At 33.4% G+C, this 24677-nt stretch overlaps 1 protein-coding gene across 2 annotated transcripts in view; it reads right to left on the reverse strand.

Moving 5' to 3' along the window:
* KIFAP3 (kinesin associated protein 3) overlaps positions 1 to 24677 on the reverse strand; it is a 115077-nt gene that overhangs the window by 17838 nt on the left and 72562 nt on the right. For both annotated transcript variants that reach the window (XM_070395722.1, XM_070395723.1), the window contains 2 exons: positions 15548 to 15737; positions 9662 to 9761 (listed from right to left, as the gene is read on the reverse strand). In XM_070395722.1, coding sequence (XP_070251823.1) covers positions 9662 to 9761; positions 15548 to 15737 — 290 coding nt within the window. The remainder of the gene's footprint in view (positions 1 to 9661; positions 9762 to 15547; positions 15738 to 24677) is intronic.

Below are 24677 nucleotides of genomic sequence, written 5' to 3' on the forward strand. Positions count from 1 at the left end.
ATGGACTGGAAACTAAATAAACCCTCTGGCTACTTCCTGCAAGGAAAATTCACTTTGGCAATGTAAAACAGAGCCCAGTTAAAAACTACTCTGTTTTATGAGCTGTCATAGCAGCTCAAGTGGTTTGGACCGGCTGAGTTTAGAACATTATATTTCCTTGTTTTTGTCTTAGATACTGCTGCAAGCAGTTTTATAGACCACCCCCCCTTTTTTTTTTTTAACACAATAACAAAACAAAAAAAAAAAAGAAACTTTTTTCTTTTGGTTGAAACTGAGAAGGTAACTGCTAAACTTATTAAAGCAGGCAGGTCTTCATTTGCACATTCCTTTCTCATTTACTACAGTTTAATATTTTGCTCTTAGATTTATTTGGCAATACATTAACTTTAATAATTCATCAATAATCTGTATAATTCCTATTCAAAATAAGTGCAAATCAGTTTACAGAACCCACATGGCTCATATGTGAGAACTGAGCTATTTGGTAATGGCACATCTGGAAGGACTATGGAGAATATGGGAATTAATTAATATTACATTTAAAAACCTTTAGGCTCTAAGTTTCATCTGTTTTTTCAAAAAATATTTGAGAAAAAATATTTGGTTTAACATTTCTAACATAAAAATTTTAAAATTGTTCATAAATACTTAAATCACATTGTTAAATCAATCAAAACACAGACGGGCCAGAATAAATCAACCTTAAATTAGAAAATATCCCCTAGTTTAGGAGTAAGCTCAGTATCATTGAATCCAGACTTAAAGGAAATAAAAGATGACATGCTCTCTTTTCCTCTCTTATTTTCTTGGATGGGTGGTGGTGCTTATCAATCAAATTGCTTACAATTTGGATCTTATCATTAGCATGTGATTAAGCAAGCCTTTATAATGGCAATTTGCATACTATTCCCTTAAAAAAAAACCACCTCATATTTTTTTTGAAAATAAGAGCATTCCATAGGTCAAATATGTTATAAAAGCAGTCATCTTTGCTGAAGGACTTTCTATTTTCTTTCCATTTAAATTTACAACTAATTTTTATATATCTGTACAGCCAACAAAAATGCAATTAATACATATAAAAATGTATGAACTTTAACACTAGATAATTGCTCTTAATGGTGGTGATATAATTAACTTCTCAGTCACGACTGGATTAATTCCCATGTCATTTCTTCTAGTACAAAGCTACACCATAATTAATGTGTTAACATTTTTATAGGATTTAGTCATATTCAGATTACTTTTCTGTTTATAGACTAAGTTATGCTGAATTTCTTCTCCTAAATGAAGTCCTAAGAAAGTGATAATAAATTCGATTTAAAATCTGGTTTTCTTTGGGAGCACCTTTGGACTTTATATACAGCCAACATGCATGCCTCCAAAAACTCTGCTCAGATCACCAGATTGAAAATTAACACAAACTTTATGAGGGCAGCTCTGTTGCCAACTTCTATTCCTTCTAAATTTCAAAGGAAAATAAATCACTTAAACATTTTTTCCAAGTCAGTAGTGTAATTTCTCTAGGATAAAACATCTTCTGAAGTTTCCAGAATTCTAAGCCTTGATTTTTGGCTTCTATTTCTATATTTCAGTAAAGTTTATAATTTGCTAATGCTGATGTGTGATAATCTAATAAAATTTGGCCTTAAAGTTATAGGCCCAATTTGCTAATAAAACCTAATTCAATTCTCCTTGGGAAATGCAAATCATTAGTGTTCTAACAGTAGAACCAACGTTTCTTGCGATTTCAAGACTACAAAGAAGTTGTCACAATAAAAAGTAAACAAATAAGATAAGACTAATATAAGGATTCATTTACAGGTGTAAAATAATAGTATCATATATATAAACTGACATTAGTTAATTAGCTAAATAAACTATTTGCATGAGACATTAACCCTTCTAGACTGAGATTATCCCACTCATTTCATCCGAATTTGTTTATACAACTGTATTAATCTGTAGAGGACTTTATGACTTAACTACTTAGGACAAATTAATAGTAGCGAACTAATTAAGGTATTAATACTTTGTAGCAACTTTCTTATAATTTGAAGCACCAATTTGCAGTAAATCGTGTCAAATGTATTAAAGCAAAATAGATAAACATGTTGTGTTGTACAATGAGACCTACATATCTTACTCTGAATTGTAATAAGATTTACTTTGAAAGTTTCTAAGCACAGTTCACTGTGAGATAAAGATAATGGCTTGCCATTTGGAGGCAGTAATGGTGTAATACTAAGAGTGCTGGCTCTTGCCAAATTTAAAGGCTTCACTATTTATTAGCTATCTGGTTTGGGGCTTGTCCCTTAAAAATCCCTTAGACTTAATTTCTACATTTGTTAAAACAGGGACAATACTATTATTCTTTGCCTTATCTAACTCACACACTTGTTGAGGATCAAATGAGATATAAATGCTAGCTAAATGAAAGTTACTAGTATTAGTCTTTGTATACTTAGATTTAGACCAAAAAAAGCCTTAAACATTTTATTCTTTGAAACTTTTAGAAAGCTCCTAAGACAGACCATCTTCTGAAATAATAAAAAAAGGAACTGGCAGAATTGCTATAGGAGTATTTAGAAAGAAAAATGCAATTTGATATAAGGATTATGTTAGAACAAGAGTCTTATAGTGTGAAAATCATTTATTTGCATTGGTTTGATTTTCTCATCAGAACTGTGTTATAGGTCTATTGCCATTCTTGTTTTCCTGTTTTCACTATCCCCCAAGTTTGAGTAAAATGACCACTTCATTACCTTAGATATAATTTTCCCTGTCATTTAGTATTATTTTTTATGAATGGTTTTATTCATTTCAAGAAATTTTACCACTCATTTCTGATTGGTTAATACTGATGAAGGTGGAAAGAACTTAAAATTATTTCTATTGATTATACCGAGGTATAGCACTTATTACTGAATTTGAAATATATATTTTACTTACATTAAAAACAATGTTATTTGGATAACCAAATACAATTGTAACAAAAATTTCAGAGATTTGGATATTTTCAGATGAAATAATATACTCTGAAACAGAGCAACTTTTAAAAGTAAACAGAATATTGTCTTGTTACTTAATCCTACTGTTCCTATAAAGAGGTTGTACTCTATGTGTTTTAATCATGGTTTAACAAAATTTCATTAAAACAGAGAAGCAACACTTGCAAATCTCCCAAACTAAGTACAGCTGAGAACAAGTATTAGAGACCTATGTAAATCATGAACAAAGAGGAAATAAAATGTCTAAGTATCTTGCATAAGCATTCAGTAAGTTTTTGTTTTTTAATTTTGTATGTTGATTGATAATAGTTTTGTCTTAAAATAAAAATATATTTACACATTAAGATTAAATCAAATAATCTGTTGTCCTAATGTTTTCATACATGTAAATGAAAATACATGGAATGACTACATGTTCCAAACATACTGTAGACTTTCACTACTGAAATTACAGATATGGCAATGATGTACTCAATTTTATCAAAACATCACAGGTGAGTAATGTTTTTTATCAAAAAAAGAATTTTCAATAAGGAAGAAGCAAACTATAAAATGTCTGTGGTCAACTCTTAAAAAAGTTAAGAATTTTATGTTAAGTAAATATATATTACTAAATGTATCTATTTTTACCTATTTTGACTTTCATATTCACTTAAACCAGAACACTGATATAATATAATCTAATATGTGGACAATATCATGTGGCATAAAAGTAGGTGCTGAAAATAATGTTTATTCCACAATTAGGCAAGTGTACCTCACTACACTCAGTGGATCTATTTTCTTTGACATAAACAATCATTTATTCATTTATGCAGGATTTATCTTTGATTACTTCATAAGGATAAAGTGTTAGAAATGAAGTTACAGACTGAAAGGAAGTGAACAATTTAAGGCTCCTGTTCTCTGTTACCAAATATATCCCACAATGGTTTCATCCATTTAAATTCTTACAGGAGGTGATCAGAATACCTCTTTGCTCCAGTCAATACGTGGGTATTAGCATTAAAAATCCTTGTCAATTGCTAGGCAAAAATGGAAATTGGGTGCTTTATTTTGTAACCACTGTGTCTGGAAAAATTACTAAAGTCAAGAGTTTTTTTTTTACAGACTTCATGAAGCATGTTCTCTACTGAGAAAAATAGAAGACATTAATAAATAACAAAAAGGCTATGTTCATTTTTGATAAAAATTTAATAACATTAAATAAAGCAGTGTTTTAGTTAATGTTTATTTTTAAAAGATTTCATAAGTATTTGCCAATACATTTAGTTCTTACAATACTGCTGAACAAAAATAATTGGTCTCAATGTTTATCAAAGGAAGTATTTCCTGAAGGTTCTTGTCACTATTTTTGGATCCTTTCATATACTGTCTATACTACTGCCACAGTAATAATGGTTACTAAAACTTCAGCTATCAGAACAAATGGGAGAGTTTGGGTTATCAATTAAATATGGATAAAGGACTTCTCGGAGAATGGGTTTTATAGGCATATTTACTTCCTTCTCAATATAAAAGAAGTTTTGCACTGGCCAAATTAAGAGTTATAACAGACAATAATTTCATTTCTTCCTTGAGTAACTACTTTGAAAAATCTAATCCAAGAGTTCTAGAAATAATATGTAGTTCTGTAAACATTGCACAATGCACTTTAGACAGGGAATATGTAAATTTGAGGTGCTTTTCTCAAGTGAAAAAACTGAGTAAATAGCTGAGTAAAATCAAGGTGGCCTAATAACTAAAGAAATGTCTAGTTTTTACATGTAGAGTCCTTGTTTTAGGTAAAAATATACATTTAAAAATTTGAATAAAAGATTATTTCTTATATATTAAGGAAGTATGTAATTTGTTAGGTATATTCAGTATGATTTTTAGAAGTACAACTAACATTTCAACTGTGAGTTAATGTTTGAAAAAAATAAATTGAGTGAACAGAATAAAAGGTGCATATTGGTAATATATAATTCATATAATGCACAGAAAGTTCATGCCAACATATTCTAAGAAAGAAGGAAAAAGAGACGGGCTGTCTAACAGACACAGAAAATGAAAGTGTAAGAATCAGATGGCTCAGATAACGACACATCTAGTTTATCCCCGGCTCCAGTGAGATGGTCAGTAAATGACATCACTGTGGCAACCACAAAGAACTCCAGGCCCTCCCTCTGAAGAACATTGTTCAAAGCCCCAAGGAAACCTAAGCAGCCTCTGTAATTTTTTTCCAGTTTATGAAAATTGGATTCCTATAAAAGAAAAATGGACCATTTTTACTGCAACAAAAACTGATTTGTAAAAGCTGGAAGCAGTTTAAAAATACTCAACATGAGGTTCTTGTTAGTCTTGAAAAGTAAGAGTTATAATAAAAAACGGTCCAAAAATATGGTACGGATACATGGTAAAAAGGGGGAGAAAGCTAGTCTTACTCCTATTATTTTTAATTAGCTTCAATAGCAAGTTCCACTTTTAACACCAGTTCAGATTTGGGGAGGGGGAGATTTACATCTGACCCTCTGGGATTGGCAACTGTGTAGCTAATGCCTTGAAGCCCTAATGCATTTTGCATTACCTCTAAATGTCGGGGAATTCTGGCGCCCAGAGGTTCAGACTGATAGGGAGGCATGTCTAAAACCCAGGATTCGCTGTCCAACTGCCACATCTATTTTATCAGATATCCAATCTCCCTTGTAGAATAGGATAGATGAGTTTACAGTTTTCAATATTTCCATTTACACGGCCTTGTTATATTACAAAAATGCAGGCATTCAGATTAAGCAGGGCCCCTGACTTGGATGTTAAGAAAAAGACTAATTTTAACTGTTCTCTAAATCTGGCTTGGTTTCTGCATTTTAATAGATATGCCCTATTACTAAGTTTTGCCATTTTAGGAAGAAAGTGAAGGGTTTTTCTTTGAACAAATAAAAAAAACTCTTATAAAAATTAGAAATGTATTCTTTCCCTCAAAGGAACTTGGGATCATCAATTGACTGGAACCCAGTGAAACGGGTATGTTAAAACCCCAAAGACCAAAAAGCCACGAGTATTGGCTAAAGAGCATGCCACCTGGCACTGCCATACTGTTTCATGTTAAAAACAATGACAATGATTTAAAAAATTTACATTTTATACATTAATTTTTAAAATATATTTTTAGTGATTTCAGAGAGGAAGGGAGAGGGAGAGAGAGAAACATCAATGACGAGAATCATTGATTGACTGCCTCCTGCATGCTTTCCACTGGGGATCAAGCCTACAACCCAGGCATGTGCTCTTGACTGGAATCTAACCTGGGACGCCTCAGTTCCCAGGCCTATGCTCTATCCACTGATCCAAACCGGCTAGGCTATACATTAATTTATTATTATTTTTTCAGATAACTTGACAGTGCTTACTTATCAAAGATATATGAAAAGGAACAGGGAAAGAATTTTTAAGTCATCTGAACAATTTCCCTGTTCAAAAACCAACTCAGAACATATAACATTTTCTTTTTTTAAAAGTATTTAAAAATCAGCTTTTTCAGTATTTAAAATTCAATCAAGAGTTTTTTTTTCATAACTAACCCAAATTCTTCAAGTTGTCCATTAGGTCTGCTTAATCTTATTTCCACAGCGAAGATGAAGAATAAGAGTTTAACATCTTCTGTTTATAGTTCTAAAAAAATACTATTTTGCTTAAAATAAAAATTTTCAAAATAGTATTTTCAGTCAATGTTATTTGATCTAACAGGCTTTGAATTTACCTACTGGATATCAGAAGCTGAAAGGTAGCCATTAGTTTAAAATTTCACATCTGGGACATTTTGTGGCAAATTTTCATGCCAAAATATGTGAATAATTATGTAGCAATTTAAAATGTTTAAATCTTTGCAGAATTAAAAAATAAGCCAGATAAGATCTATGGTTTGTTACTATCAAAGAAGAGCATAGAAATCCTATTAAAAGAGAATCCTAACCAATCAAAAATGATTGAACAAAAGCAAGAGTAAATGATTCCAGAGTAGGAAATGCAGAAAAAAACAACCGACTTTGGGCTACACTGTAGACTTTCTCTGTATCTCTGCTGATCTCATTGAAAGTTCCTTCTTATTTGATCTATTACCTAACCACCCCCCCCCCCCAAAAAAAAACCCAAGGAAATTCATTGTAAATTATTTCTCCTGGAAATAAAAAAAGAAAAAGATACAGTTACATGATTTAAGGTCTGAAAAATTACAAAAGACAGGAGATGAAAGACAACTTCCTCAGGGGAAGTTCTTTTTAAAGGGTAAATAATTCCCAAATCAAAATGATTATAATAAATATCACTCTTTTGATTTGAAAATAGTCTATAGTACGTTTTATTAACTAGTAATTTAAGCCAACATTATTCTGATGTGCCTTTTAGATATATAAAACACTACCCAAATTAGAGCCTTGATTTCTTCATCTGTAAAATGGCTATAACAATACTTGTCTTAAAATATTGCTGGGCAGATTAAAATAAATATAATGAATATTTGTAAAATAGATTATACACAATAGATGATCATATTTTTACCTTTGTAAAGAAACTGAAGGTACAAAGGTAAGAGAATTTTCTGTCATTTTTAAAGAGTTATTAACAGAATTAAGAAATAGAACCCTGAAATCTTTGGACACAGTGCATAATTTAGTCACTGAGTACAGCTGTCGCTCAAAACATATTTATTGTTTTATAAAATGACCATTTTGAAAACCAGATGAGAAATTTTGCTGAACTGAGCTCATAAATTCATTGTTTTGTACATCCAATTTTAATGAAAATGTTCGGGTTCTTAAAAAAATGAAAGCAAGTCTTTCTGGAGTAAGTAATGCATAATTAGTATCTGTCTGTTTTCTTTACACTGGAGATTGGCAGTATCTGAAGGAGATACAAAAATAATGTTTTCTTCACAATGAAACATAAATGGCAGAATTAATCTTGTAAATGCCATCAGCAAAAATCTTTCATATAAATATTAGGATTATAAACCCAAATCATTTCTTTCTTTTCCAATTATATTTCAGAAAACATTTGTATAAGGAATTATCCCATGATGGAGTATAGTAGTTATGATTAAACAGAGCCTCTATTTAAATGATTATGGCTAATATAGACAGAAACATCAGAAGTAATCAAAAGCCATATGCTTTCTGGTATGTAACCATGTTTAACTTTTATTTCCTAAGGTAAGGAGTTTCTTACCGTGACATCCAGTATAACAATAAAACTATTTAGAAAGTGCTATTATTTATTTAAAGTCCACTACAGAATACTGAACTACATATCAGGGATCATATTTCATGTAATACTACATTTTCCACCATGCTTTTAAACTTTGAGTCATGATCATCAATGAGTTGTGAAACAATATAGTGGGTTGCAATGTGCATTTCAAACATGAAGTAATAGAATAAAACAGAATTTATCATTGTGCATTACAGATAGTAAAAGTAATTACTGTTTTAAGAAGTTTTTGTTCTACATATATACAGGTATATACATATATATAAACAAATGTGTATGTGTGCATTGGGTTGCAATATGAAAGGTATTTCTTAATGGGGTTGTGGTAAAAACCCCCAAATGCTTAGAAGTCATATAGTATGTTGTTTCCTTCCAAATTAAGCATCATGTTTGCAAGAACATAAACTTTGGAGACATATAGATCTGAGTTCAAATTTTTTCAGTAATATCCTACTAGTATGAGTTGGTTACTTAAATTCTTAGAGCCTTGATTTCTTCATCTGTAAAATGGCTATAACAATACTTGTCTTAAAATATTGCTGAGCAGATTAAAATAAACATAATGAATATTTGTAAAATAGATTATACACAATAGATGATCAATAATGGTTGTAAATAATTACTGTTGAATCAAATGGCTTATTTCAAGTGATCAATAAGAGTTATAAAATATTAGTCATAATTGTATCCTTTCAATTAAATAATGCCTAGATATATCCTCCAAACAGAAAACAGTTCATGTTAATGAAAAGTACAAATGTATAAGAAAAAAAATAATTTAAAGGAAAAATAGTCTTAACAGCAAATAAGACTACACCTATTCATGAGACTAATTTGATATGGAATTTCAATCGTCAGTCTAAAATCAAATATTACGTCACAAGGAATGATATGACGGAGAAAATATTGTTTAAACATTCTGTTAAAATTTTATAAATCAATTGTAGAACAATGCTGACATGTCAGATTTCCCCCCCTTAAATGTTTTATTTGCATGCCATCCAAGGAGGAAAAGTTTTTAATCAAAGCATCAACTTTTCAAAACAGTGATGTCTGAATAATTGGTAAAATACATGCATTGAATCCTTATTTTATTTTATATTTTAAGAGCTTTGGAAAACAATCTGGGTTCATTAATTTGACAAAAGTACTGTCTCTTTCAAAAGAAAGCCTGGATTTTGAAAATCAGTGATGAAGCATATATGTTTTCCAGATCTGTGGTGTCCTTTCTTTTTTTACATAGAAAATATAACTTCAGAAATAATTTAAAATCAAGCAAGTATAATCATGAAAATACTGAGTATTTTTTCCTCTTTAATGAACAAAGATAGAAAAATGGGAAATGAAGAGAATTCTAGCTTTTAAAAACAGGGGAAACAAATTTTCTTGGAAAGATTGTTTACCTGCCAGGAAATGAATGCTGCCCAACCACATCTCCATTTTGAAGGTGATAATCATTGAAGAAATCTGGACTTATGGCTCCTTCAGAGGCAATTAGCCCATCTACAAAAAAGGAAGATGGTAACTAGTAAAACATATTTGTAGGGAATAAAAAGGAAACTATTCTATCAAGCAACACAATAGCAAATAACCTGTATATTTAATCTGGAAATAAAATGTTAGCATGACATGCTCTTCTCTTGGGAATATGAACAGAAGACCATACATACATACATGTTTTCTTTTAAAACAATCCAGCACAAAGCTTGAACATTTATTGAGCATCTACTATATGGCAGTACTATACTAGTGCAGAGGTGAGTAAGACAATCTCTGCCTTCAGGTGGCTCACAAAGACAGAAGAGGACATGGGTGAGGCGAGGTAAGGGGGGACAGACAGCAAGGAAATGGAATGACTGAAGATAAGGAGACATTAAATAGCACACTGTCAGTAAAGTGCAAAATTTTAGTTAGTATGTCCTGCATTTTATACCCACACAGCTTCATTTGTGTACTGGTAACATGATTAGGAAATTAGATACTTCAAGTAAGTGAATTTCTAAATAAGCAATGCTTGACAAACCTTAAAACAATACACAAACTTGGGTTAGAAATCTTTGTGAATATATTTTACACTCCCTGAGTTTTTATGAAGTGTACAGAATATATTTAAATGGTTCTTGATGACTCAATCTTCATTATAAGCATCAATTATCATGTAGCAAGCCCTAGGTGGTTAGATATATTTGACTACTTATACTAAATGGCTCTACACTACTATGCTTTTTGAGTTCTTTTCTGTTGGTTATAAAGTGCTTCTTTTCCTAAATCCAGGTCTGCATTATTACTTCTTACTAATTTTTGAGTCTATTTTCTTATTTGCTCTAAACTAAGAATCCAGATAACCTATGGCTTTTGTAATGACTATTTGAAAAGTTCTGAGAAGTTTCCTATTTTGAAAGTATTCTGGATTAAGTGACCTCTAGATAGATATTGGCTAGGTCACACTCACAGGACTGTTTACACATTTGGGACATGGTAAGTCAATTACTCCGACACCAGAGGACCATTTTACACTTATATGCGTAACAATACTTTCCTGGGTCCTGTGGTCAATACAAAAATTACAATAGATAATTTCTGTTTTCAAGATTCTTATGTTACATGAAATAAAGGACAAACACTTAAGATGCAATTAAGTAACACATTTCATTAATAAATAATATACAATGGGATTGGGTATATGTACCAAATGAGCACTGGAGACAAAAAGCTGCAGCAGGACTGTGTGTCTGCAGGGCTTAGAGAATCCTACTTGGGGAGGAAGGAAGGGAAGCAGAGGTGTGGGGAATGCCAAGATTCCATGAAGAGTTGAACAGCTAAAAAAATTAACTTTATATGGATCTAACACTGTGAAAGTGTGGCTAAAAATAAGGTTAAAGCCACAAAAATCAACAAGCTCCTCTGCTAAATGAAAACCAAATAATTGAGGATCAGAGTTCAAGAAATCTGCCAATTTTAGAGGAACAAAGCTAAGTAAAATGCCAAAATAAAATGTATACCACAGTTTGAAAATGAATACAAAGATATTCAGCATGCCAGTAGAAGAAAAGATTCTACACTCAGAAATACTTCAGATATAAATACACTAAATAAAAAGATAACGGAATAATATTTTAAAAATTATTACATGAAACATGACCTAGTGACGTGAGCCAGATTAGGAAGAAACTAAATGTCAAATTCTCAATAGCGTCATTGTGATCAGAGCTCCCACTGTCTTCAAAGGGAAAAATGAGGAGCAAAAGGATAAATGGAACACAGAGTGGAACTATAAACTGGGAGCTCATCAGATATCAAACTAAATATTTTCAGCTTAAAGATTCAACCAGAAATTTTATAAACCCAGAACTCAACTAGTTTAACAAGAAAATAAGCCTGATATCATGTGAGTAAAAAAGAGCAAATTTATATTTCTGAACTTATTTTTTAATACTTCTAGGATACTGCAGCTCATTCTGTGAACCACAGCTGCTACAGTGCCCTTCATGGCTTGACAAAAGTTAGGCAACTCTGATATGTGAGCAATCTCTCTTTCCTAGAATTTATTTATAACTTAATAAAAGTTAAATTATACCTTAAATCTTCCATTCAAGCACCCCAACTTCTTCGAACTGTTTCTCAGCATTCTGAACCCCAAAATAACTGTTTTCTAGAAATACTACAGAGGAATCATTTATTCTTGATTACAAACTCCAGATAAATCTAGTAGTATTTTACTCTAACCTTGTTTCTTATTCAAGGAACCGAAGAATTCCATGTCCCTTTTAAATAACCAGAGAACAAACAGAAGGCAGGTGACATACACCAGAGCATGTTGTAAGCTGCAGAGCATTATTTACATTTAGGTTATTAAATTATATGAGGCCTTTATGCCATGGTTACATCCAACACACCTTTCTGAGGTGTTCTGAGTAATGATGGTAAATATGCTTATAAGTAAAAGGGGTATGTACTGGAATAAGGGTGAAATCAAAGCAAATTGATTGTCAGCACAGGTAATTTATCAGCCTTCTGATTTCTGGAAGTCAGTTAAAAAACTGGCGTATGCACATTGTGAACAAAAGGAACAAATACAAAAACACTATCTTATATATTGTTACTTAAATAAACTTCATTTTTTAAAGTCAAATGAAAACATAATATTGGGCTCTTTGGTGAACCAGCTAAAAGTGAAATTGTGATTGTGTGGGAGAAAATAGATATCAATAATGGAGAAAATGAGAAAAAGAAATGACTCAAATAGATAAATCATAACTTATTTGGCTGTCTCTGATAAGACAAACCATAGAAACACATATGGAAATGAAAACTGTAGTTTTACAATGATTCTGAGACAGAAGCAAACCATTTTAAGCTTCATATTCCAGAAATGTATTTACATGTCAAATGCTAGGAATAAGATTCACCAAAATTGATGAAGAAAAACAAAAAAGTAAAGTCATTTAGTAGTGGGCAGTGGTAGTAGTACAGCTTTACTCTAAGTGACAATATGCTTCCTCTGTTGGTAAATGTTCTACAGCAAACAGCATAATTTTCATGACAGAAAAGGAGTTAGTCAGTGATTACAATCATAATAATTTTAGACTTCAAGAAAAAAATATTGTAACTAAAGGAAATGCTAGATTCCTATTTTATATAACAATATTAAAATCCTTTAAAAAAATAAAAGCAAGAGAGAAACATATACATTTTGACATATTTAACAGTCTGAATATACAGAAGGCAATACTAATGACTACCAAGTAGCAAATGATATTTCATTTAAAGTAAAAGAGAAAACCCAGAGAGTTATGGGCCACTAAGCTTAACCTCTGTGGCTAAAAAGCTACTGACCCTGCTTTTTTTGGAAGAAGCCTAACGTTCCATGGAGACCAGGGACTTAAATAAGATGGCTTTCAAATCCGTAGAATTACCAATTTCTCTGGAGTTTCTGAAGATACAATGGCACACAATACGAGAAAAGAGGCTGGCATTATCTAGGTTTCCATGACACATATCAAGAAATATCACAGAGATTCATTTAGTAGATGAACTATTCATGGAAAATGAACTAGGTAAAATATTAATACACTAATAAAATAGATGGCTTGATATAAGAACTATATCTTTAAAATCACAGCAATGTAATCTCCACCCTGTCATCAGACCACAGGTATTAAAAAACCACCATGAGTATATCTAATGATAATATTCCACCCCTCAAATGTTTAAATTTACTTTTCCATCAGTGGTGGCTGTTTCTAAATTTTGCTATAAATTTATTTAATTTAATTTAGATTTTCCACAAAAGCCTAAGTTGTACATTTTAATTATAAACTATCTTACATAAAATGTTTATGATTTTCATTTAAGAGGTTAATTTAAATAAATTAATTTTTGGAAATGTGCTTTAACTTTTTTTTTTAAGGGTATAGATAAGACTTTTATTTAATTACAGCGAAGTCCTCTCAGCAAACTGAATATTTTTTCTTCTTCTTTTTTTTCCTTTCAAGATCATTTATTTAATAATTTATCTTATTCCCATTGATATAAAATGCTACTTCTATTATGTACTAAATGTCCACATATACTTTCTTTTTTCTTCTTTTTAAATTTTTTTTCTTTATTGATTAAGGTATTACATATGTGTCCTAATCCCCCCATTGCCCCCCCACCCCACTCTCATTCATGCCCTCACCCCCCTGGTGTCTGTGTCCATTGGTTATGCTTATATGCATGCATACAAGTCTTTTGGTTGATCGCTGTGCTTTAACTTTTTAGAAATCTGTTCTAAAATTCTAATTGTATTAAAACAACAAAGTTGAATACTGTGGTGGTTAAAAGTTTTATTTGGTTTGAAAACTATGATTCACACTGAAAAGTAGCTATCAATCTTCAAAGCAAGAAATCTGACTCCAAGAAATTCTGATTTCTATTAACAAAAAAATTCATATCATATATATTTTACATCATTTTACTTCATGAATATCTGAATATGTAAGGAACAGCTGCTTGCCATTACTGAACTAAGAAATTTCGGTTGGTTGAAATTAATGATCTACACCATCTGGTTTGAAACACAAAGCAGTATTTCATAACTACTGTAAAGTTCAGTTAGGAAGAAATCTATTTGATTTTCAAAGTAAAGTATCAATTTTCTAGGATTCAAATAACTATATGAAATATAAAAATAATGCAGTGTTTATGGGCAATTTGCACAATACCCAATTATGAATACACATGAATTAATACATAGTAGGAAAAAGGTGAGCCATTAATTTAGATATAATTACTTTCATGCTTTTTATTTCTAACTTGCTACAGATCTTAACCCTTTGAGTGCCAACCAATATCCTAGGAACTATGCTAAAATTGCCAAGGCATTTTTGCTGATTTTACAGTTTAGGAAAAAAATTATGAATCGCAAGTAAATGAAGTTACATATTCAAAAACATAAGGAAACCTTTACTACATTGACATATTTAGCAATATCATCATCACTAATAAAAGCAGACTTAGAACTGGACGCCATTTCGAAGCTTTGATAGTGCTCCCAGCACTTTCGGTGAAGGACAGGAGGAGCGCCATCGCGCTCCCCGGCACTCTAGGGGTTAATTAGAAATCCTTCCCTTCCACTCGTCAACTAAATTACTTGAACGAAGTAATATTAATACTGGCAACTGTGAAACACATTAAAAGCCAAAATATGGAAAAACGTACCAATCTTTGTGGCAAACTCATCCCTGGAAAAAGGCAGTATGGCAGAATCAACAAGGTTATAACATATGTAAGATTTACCTTGAAAACACTAGCCAAGTTTAGAAGGAAAAATTTATTACTATAAAGTATCTACATCATCCCAACCAAATAAGAGTCATCAAATAGTTTACTACTTTGAAAATAAAGCAAAACTATGGCAAAAGTAGTGTTAAAATGAAATACAGGGAAAACAAAACATAAATTAATAAGTTATACATTTAAATAAAGAAAGAAAAATACATATTACACTTTCAAACAGAAGTCAGAAGTCTTGAAGATGTCATTTTAAGTTATATATTCTAGAATGTAATCAATTAAGAGCAATTAATTTTCCTGGCCATGGCCTTTTTTATTGAGATCACATAATAAAAAAGTTATTATTTTGGAAAAATAACAGTGAGTTATTAGGTTTGCCTGGTGAGTATTGATGTTATGTCTGAAATGATTAGCAGAAGACATTTATACTCTAAAAGAAGTGCTTACAAAGCTTGGGAATGAGCAAGGCTGGCAGATCAAACTAGAATGCAGACAATTGGTTACCCTCTTACCTGAGCTGTAGAAAAGGTCAGGTCTTTCAAGAATATCTCCTTCATGGATGTAAGGCTCAATTCGATCATCACCATACAAATATTGCTCACTCTCATCCATCTGACGACTCTCTACCATTTCCAGCCACTGAGAGTTATGCCAGCGGAACTTTTCACTCTGAATTTTCTTAGCCCATTCTTCATCATATTCCTATCGAAAACAAATAGTCAATTATTACTATGTAAGCCTAGGAAGGAACTCCTTTGACACTCAGATAACAGTACTTTTATCTTGTGAGAATTGGGGGTGGGGGGTGGGGGTCAGAGGAAACATTTAAAATACCTGTTCAGAATTTTTTTATATAATAATCAATAAAAATAAAATAAGTAAATACATATATTAAAGACATTTCTTTTTGGATTACCAGTTGCTAATGGCAATGTCAAAAATTGGAAAAATCTTAAATTTCACAAATTATCTCTAGACCTTAGGTAGGGAAGCAGACTTCAGCTTCCAAAGAGTTTTGTGGCTATTATTTGTGGCACTAATGACAGGTAGTGAAGCATTAAAATTACATCTTTTGCTCTGTCTTTCTGTTTAGATAACAGTTTTCAGTAGGAAGAAAAAGCACTAGTAAAGTATTTCTCCTACTACTGAAATGGTTACTATGAAAAACAAAATAATAATGTTATCGTATTTAGTCATAATTATGTATTTATATGTCTATCTCCTGCTCCAGCTATGAATTCCTAAGGAGTGAGACTGCCTTATTCACCGCTGTACCTGTAATACCTGTTCACAGAGAACAGCTTTGGTGCATATTTTGAAGGACAAAAGGCAAGTTATTATAAACTTCAGCTGAAGTTATCTAGCTTTCAGCTCTTTCCACAGATTATGGCTACTTCTGACTAATGTATTCACTTAACAATTAATGGACAGTACCACTGATGGCATAGATGAAAAAAAAAAAGGATTCAGGTATTTCTTATCCTAATGCTAGAGTTCTTAGTTTTAAATCCCTCTGTTACCTTTTTGACCCTTTTGTTTATAGTCATCTAAAAAGGAGTTGGAAAAGTGCCAGCTAATAGTACCGTCCTCCAACAGTCAATACAATTAAGATAACAGAGGTAGACCAAAGATACATTTTAGTCAAATTATTGAGCAATTTTCATCCAAAGTTGAGGCTCAAGTCAAAAATTGTCATCATAAAATGAATTTCTGGGATGTAAGAATAATCTGAAATTTTATAATAAAGGTAATTACTTTCTTATTAATAATTTACCTGTTAATTTTTTAAAAGTTTCACAGTATCACTAAATCTTTTAGTGGTATCAGCTTTCAGACTGTCACCTTTGAAACTATATAAATGTTCTTTTACAACTGAGGTTGGTGGAGGTAGGAGATATTCTGGGCTATGGTACTGCTAATGGCAACCTGGCCACTGAATTATAAAACTTTTCTTCTTTCTAATGGTTTTCTATTAATATCCTTAATAGCTGTCAATTTATTTCCAAATATAATTATTTAAAATTAAATTATATAGAAGTAGAGCTATGATAAACATTATTACATTTTACTTTAAAAAAATAACATTTATTTTTCTTTATTAAGGTATTACATGTGTCCTTATCACCCCATTGCCTCCCCCCGCCCCATGCTCATGCCCTCACCAATTCAACTGTTACAATTTCAATACTTAAATCACTGAAGGAGATTTTTTTATTCGAAGTTATATTTTCAATGCTAACCTATATTTAAAATTGACAATTTAGATATAAACAATACATCCTAAATCCTCACAGTGATTAGATACAATCATTTAAACAATCATCCAATTGTTGATCACACACAAGTTGCTCTGATAAAATGAGAAAATGCAGATAAGCATTTAGAAAACCTGTAAACCTATATTGAAAACACTTAATGTTCATCATTACTGTTAATTAATTGAAGTAACGGCTCTCTAACTTAGATACTATTCTCTTTTTTTAAAATATATTTTATTGATTTTTCACAGAGAGGAAAGGAGAAGGATAGTTAGAAATATCGATGAGAGAGAAACATCGATCAGCTGCCTCCTGCACACCTCCTACTGGGGATGTGCCCGCAACCAAGGTATATGCCATTGGCCATAATCAAACCTGGGACCTTTCAGTCTGCAGGCCGATGCTCTATCCACTGAGCCAGATCGGTTAGGGCACTTAGATACTATTCTTATTGCCATTTTACAAATGAGAAAATGAGGCCCAGAACACTGAAGTAACTTTGGGCAGCATAAATGCTGAAAAGGCAGTTAAATACAGAATAAATGAACACTTGGCAGGGTCACTGTAGAATGGATTCTTCAGTGAATGCATATAATAAATGACTTCCAAGGTCAACTTTCAGCTCTAAGATTTTTATGAAGGGGTCGAATTGTTGACCAAGCAAGTAGCTTCTGGTCTGGTAAGTATATTACACACTGTATTCTCAATCATGTTTTCTTGACCTGGCCACACATAGGAGGGTGTTAGGGAAAAGGGGAGTTGAAAAAAATAATAGCACAGAAATGTTGTTACAAGTAGTTTCATTGTCTACAGATTCTAGTAGATCACTTTGGTTTTCCAAAATTAAATAAAATACTAAGTGGTGCTAATTATGCAATATGAACACCGTGATTAGCTTTAAAATAATTTAGCCCAAATGCTAAATATAACTTTGAATCTCTTTAAAGTATATGACTTCAAAAGCACAGTATATAATTTTTGGTTCCACATGTGGCAAAGTTAGCTGCAAAGAAATATTACAGTCATATTAAAAGTGGCCAAATAATTTAAGAATGATCACGTATACACTTATAGAAGAAAAGGATGAACTTACTATCCATTAAGGTAAAGAATTTACTGCATAAACAAAAAAGCAAGATGATATTTTGGGCAAGAAATTCTAACTGGCCTTTTTTCTAAAAGATAAGTTAGTCACAAGTCACCAAAACTCCCAGGATATATGCCTTATAATACCAAAAATCCTATGAAATCTACATTAAATACTGGAACTAATTTAAGTGGTATTGTTTCTTTATGGATACTAGCTTGTTTCATTTGGCAAGAGGTATAAAACTAACTTTTCATTTTGGTAGAAGAACTTAAAATCTGATTATCTGAATGAAGAAGTATTCAAGGAAGATGATTAAAAAACCCCACATAATTTGACTGTTTTATTATAATTTAAGTTCAAGCATTTGGATTCCTAGTGTAAGAACAATAGTTAAAACCCAGTCAAGTGCCCTGGCCCTTGTGGCTCAGTGTTAGAGCATCAGCCTGCGCACCAAAGGGTTGAGGGTCCGATTCCCCTCAAGGGTATGTAGGTTCATTCCCCAACCCCAAGAGTGCCTTCAGGAGGCAACCATTCGCTGTCTCTCTCTCACATTGATTTTTCTCTCCTTTCTCTCTCTCTCGCTTAAAAAAAAAATCAACGGAAAAAATATCCTCGGGTTAGTATTAACAACAAAAAAACCCCAGTCAAGAGCCCAAAGCCTATAAAATACAGGGTTTGCTATTCTATTAAGAGTAAAACTTGCCTCTTTACTAATAACTGTGAAATGTCAGAGGTAGGTATAATTCAAAAAGTAAATCCTTAAACCACATATCCATAAAGTGTACTTAGTCTAGTAAGTAATGCTCTGCACACACATACACACAAATTCATGCTTATTCTATGAGTTATCATCTTATACCCTTCCCGTAAAATTGTACTATTGTAATTTAATAATAAAATATATTTAATAAATGTGTAAATGTGTAACAAAGATGTAGTTTTCTTCACAAACAGCCCTTCTAATTAAGCCTTCTTATTGCCTTTCAAGTTTACAGCAATGTTCTTAATGAACCTACACATGCATACCTGAGTTTTTAAATAAAGACTGCCCGCACTCCATGCAAACACAGAAACCAAAAATATCTGTGAGCATCAGTGGTTAACATTTGACACGCAAGCATGACTGGTTAGTGTCTTGGGCACAGACCTAGTATCAAATGTAATAAGACTATCCTTAGGCTAGTCTGAATTCCTTTAAAGTTTCATCTTCTTTATAAGTTTATGACTGAACTAGAGGCTCGGTGCATGACTTTGTGCACGGGTGGGGTCCCTTGGCCTGGCCAGCGATTGGGGCCCATTGAGCTGTCTCGCCCAGTCACAGTTGGGGCCGACCGGGATTGGGGGATGGACCGTGGGAGGTTGGCTGGCTGGCTGAGGGGAGGGAATGCGGGAAGTTGGCTGGCTGTAGGAGGTTGACTATAGGAGTGCACAGACTACCAGGGGGTAGCTCCTGCATTGAGCCTCTGCCCCCTGGGGGTCAGTACGCATCATAGCTATAGTCCAGTTGTCCAGTCATAAAGGCCGCTTAGGCTTTTTATATATATATGTAAACCCTTAGAACCAGGGCATCTCTTAACATTGTAGAGCCAAAAAGTTTGAGTAGCACTGATATAGATTGTAGTGTCACTTTCCTTATTAAAAATAACTTTATTTTGGTTTTAAATGTTTTTGTACTATAAAGCCATGGATCTAACTCTCTGTGACTAACAAGGTTAACAGGTGCGTTGCTGTTTACAGGATACCACAATGAAAACATATGGTTGTCTCTTCAGCTTTTCAAACACAAAACAAAACAATCCCCTTCTCCCAGCTTTTCCTTCAGTAAACATGAGACAGAATATGTTATTCTACACCAAGCTGTGTGATCATTTAGGATATAGGAAATTATATTTTGTGAAAGATCCAACAATGACTACAGATTCCTGCTATAATGAATCCACTACAATGACAAGTGGAGTTTTCATGAGAGTGGCCTTGAGATTTGATAGGTATGTGTGGCTTGTTGTTACAGACCATAGCGAAGAAAACAACAAAACCCTTGACCAAGCAGTATCAAGTCATTAAAGTCTCAAGCAGTTATACCAGGACTTTAAAAAAACATTTGGCATTTTATGATTATAAAACTGTTTCAGTATTGAAAGTAGAAAATTATAGAAATACCCATAGTCCCTTTACTTAGTTAGAACCACAATAAAAAAGAACCAGTTTCCATTGATTTAAATTCCAGTATTAACAGCTAACTTTGGAAAATATTTTAAAATATATATAATTAAGTTCAGAGGCTAAGTATAAAAATTATCAAGATATTGTACTTGTGCTACTTTGTGATATACAGCCCCAGGTATTCAGGAGTTTACCAAATGTAGTATCTAGGGATGAAGCACGTTTGTTATGAGGAACACAAAATTCTTTTAAAGAATTAATTTCTCTTTTCCTTAGTGGTAAACACTGGTTAGAGACAAATGAGATAGTATTGTTTTGCTATATGATGCTGGCCTTGGATCTTTATGCTTCTCTGACACTGATTTTTATGTTCCAGATTTCTTGAAAATAAAATATTTTAGCTAATGGTTGTTGACTGTTTATTCAGCAAGTGTAGTTAATAGGCTAATACTGTGGTTCCAAGAGTTTTAGACTTCAAGAAGGTTCAAAAGTAAATGTTGGGAATTGCCATTAAATGTAAATCAACTGCCATCTACTATTGTTATTTTAGAAAAGAAAGATCATTTTAACACTAAAAATATAAGATAATCTGAAAATAGACATATACTTTCCAAAGACAAAACATGTTAACAACTTTACATTTGCAACTCTTCCCAGCCGTGGTCTCTCTGCATGCATCTGTTTCTCTCTCTCTCTCTCTCTCTCTCTCTCTCTCCATTTTGTATTTCTCCTCCACTTTGGTGAAACACATAGAGCTTTACCCTACTCCCATGGCCAGCGTTCTGGAATCCCAGGCCTCAGCCAACTTCTATGTTATCTTCAATGAGCACAGTTTAGCATCCATGGCAAAATCATAGTTTCTCTGTGTCTCAGAGTCTGAATTTACGTATATTAATAATATGGCATGGTATAATGCAAAGAACATTGGGCTAGGAGACCTGGGTTCTGATTCTGACTCTGATACTAAGAAAAGTATGTAACCTTTTAAGATATTAAGGTATTTTAATATCTTTTGGCTCAGATTCTTCATTTCTAAAATGAAACAAAGCTAAGATTTATTTAAGTTGTAACATTTTATAAATAAAAATCTATGATTAATACCATTACTTATAAAGTTGTTGAAATAATTATTCCCCCAAAACTAAAGAATACTGGCAGTATAAGTTTATTTTAAAAAGTTAAATGGCAACTCTAAATGAATATTCTGTGTCAAAAATTTAATAAATTCAACATATATCAATTAAGTCTATTCCCTTTAACCTCTCTGCTCCAAATGTCTACTTTGCTCTCCTATTATCACCCCTCGTTATCAGAAAGTAACTGAGGGATGTCATAGCTAAGCCACAGCTAAGACATATAAAAATACATCAAGCCATTGTGGAAATACTCTAGGAATATATAGAGTGTCCCCCCAAAAATGTATACACACACTTTGAATAATTATAAAGGCAGTGTTTATTAAAATACATTTCATCATCAAAATTGAGCTATCAGCTGTTACAGTGTGTTTACATTTTTGGAGGACACCCTGTAGTTGTTTTCTCCTTATTTTTCAAATGCTTCTTTTCACAAGGAGTGCACCCTGACAGCCGCACTTTTGAGACTTGAGTTTGTCTAATATTTAAAGGTACACAACACTATGTCTTTTATTTTCTTCTCAGCTCCTGACATCATGATCTTAAGGGCTCAGTTTCCATAAATTCTAAAGTGTCATGAAGAACTTATGGTTTGACTTTCTATGGAATGTGCCATCCTTTTTGAAGTCCTATATTGTTGTTTACTACTTAACCCCTGAAACAGTATGAAGCCTTAGCCAGCCTATTATCAGAGCCTGTTCACTATCAGGAAAACTCTGTCACTGGCTTCCGTCACACCTTGTATCTGATTAACACAATACAGGATAACATAGAGCTACATAGATCTGCTCTGTGTCCTAAAATTCTTGATGGAAAACAGACTTTCCTTTCTCCTTTAATGTGGCAGCCCCCTAAGTGAGAATGTAATATGGTTTATTTAATACAATTCTTCATACTAAATTAAAGCAGATCTAGAGTAATTCAGTTGCTCATTAAGGTTAAGTTAGTAGCTGCTAAAAAGATGCCTTTTATATCTTAGAAATGACTTCTCATAATGATATGTATGTGATATGTATATGTAGATACACATAATTAAATACGTACATAATAGAGATGCTGACTTTTATTCACATATTGCCTATTCTGCAATAATACTATTCCCACTGCTGCCCTTTAGTCTTGACTATGGATGGCATTTTCTAACCAGACCTCACAGTAGAATTATCTCTTCAATTTGTTTAAAGCACCGAGGGGGCTCATATGTGCAATATCACTTTAAATATTATGTCCAATCAGACCACAAAAGAAAAGATATAACTGTACAGAACGTAGTTAAGCAAGAAATCATGATCCTTATCTTTCATACTATGCTTGGGTTCTTTTAAATCTAACTGTTGCCAACTAAAAAAATCAATAAATGCATAGGACTGGCAGGGATATACACACATTCACACACACACACACACACACACACACACACACACATATAAAACATACAGTAGGTCCTCACTTAATGTCGTCGATATGTTTTATGAATGTAATTGAAACATCATACTAAACCAACTGTACTGTAGTTTAATGGATATAAACAAGAGTTAAGTTCCTAGGGCATCTCCTCAATGTTATAAAGAAAGGACTTTGGCCCTAGCTGGTTTGGCTCAGCGGATAGAGCGTCGGCCTGCGGACTCAAGGGTCCCAGGTTCGATTCCGGTCAAGGGCATGTACCTGGGTTGCGGGCACATCCCCAGTAGGGGGGGTGCAAGAGGCAGCTGAATCGATGTTTCTCACTCATCGATGTTTCTGACTCGCTATCCCTCTCCCTTCCTCTCTGTAAAAAATCAATAAAATATATTTAAAAAAATAAAATAAAGAAAGAAAGAAAGGACTTTGAAGGAAATGACATTATTTGAGGATCTGGTGTGTGTTTGTGTGTGTGTGTGTGTGTGTGTGTGTGTGTAGATTCTAAAAAGCTGGAAAAAATATCCTAATGTCTGCCTTTCACGTTTATGCAATGTAAAAATGAACTCCAAAAGAGGGCTAGCCAAACTTATCTCATTAAACCCAATTTGACTGTATGAAACTGAGACATAAAAGTCAAACTTATAAATATGAGAAATTAATATTTGCCAAGATTGTGAAACAAAGAAGAACCAACTCCACTTACTCTAGAAAGAACATCTTAGAAGTTTCTGTCAACAACTTAGAAATCTGCTCTGTGCCTATAACCAACCTGCAAGTCAATTAACAGTGACTACTCTCTACTCATTTTACTCAATTACTACCCACTCACTGCTTTTGAAAGCCTGTCCTGAAATAACCTAACTTCTAAAGCTAACCCTCTTCCTATCCCTATGAAGCTTCCTCTGTAACTTCCCTTTTAAAGATATAGGAGGCATTTTTAAAATACTCTCCCTTGCTGTAAAGACTATTAATAAACACAGCTTTTCTGTCTGACACAAGCTTTCCTGGTCATTTTTATGGAGACCATAACAATTGAGGTCTTAGAAGTTACATGTAAGCCTACATTGATTTATCTCATTTCAATACACCAGTCTTATTTAATACTAGAGGCCCGGTGCACAAAAATTTGTGCACTCGGGGGGGAAGGGGGGGTCCCTCAGCCCGGCCTGTGCCCTCTCGAAGTCTGGGACCCCTCGGGAGATAACGACCTGCTGGCTTAGGCCTGCTCTTGGGTGGCAGAGGGCAGGCCCAATCCCTAGGTGCAGCCCCTGGTCGGGCTCAGAGCAGGGCTGATTGGGGAGTTGGGGCGCCGCCCCGTCATGCACAGAGCAGGGCGGATTGGGAGGTTGTGATGCCACCCTCAGTCATGCTCAGGGTAGGGCTGATTGGGGGGTTGGGGCACCGCCCCCTGTCACACTTAAGGCAGGGTCGATGGGGAGGTTGTGGTGCCACCCCGTCACGCACAGAGCAGGGCCAATCAGGAGGTTGGGGCGCTGCCCCCTGTCACTCACAGAGCAGGGCCAATCAGGGGGTTGGGGCACTGCCCCCCCCTCGCCCCCCCCCCCCCCCCCCCCGTCACGCACAGAGCAGGGCC

The sequence above is a fragment of the Myotis yumanensis genome, unplaced genomic scaffold (assembly GCF_028538775.1).
Source record: "Myotis yumanensis isolate MYYU_CA2020_CCGP unplaced genomic scaffold, mMyoYum1.0.hap1 SCAF_17, whole genome shotgun sequence".
NCBI classification, from domain to species: Eukaryota; Metazoa; Chordata; class Mammalia; order Chiroptera; family Vespertilionidae; genus Myotis; species Myotis yumanensis.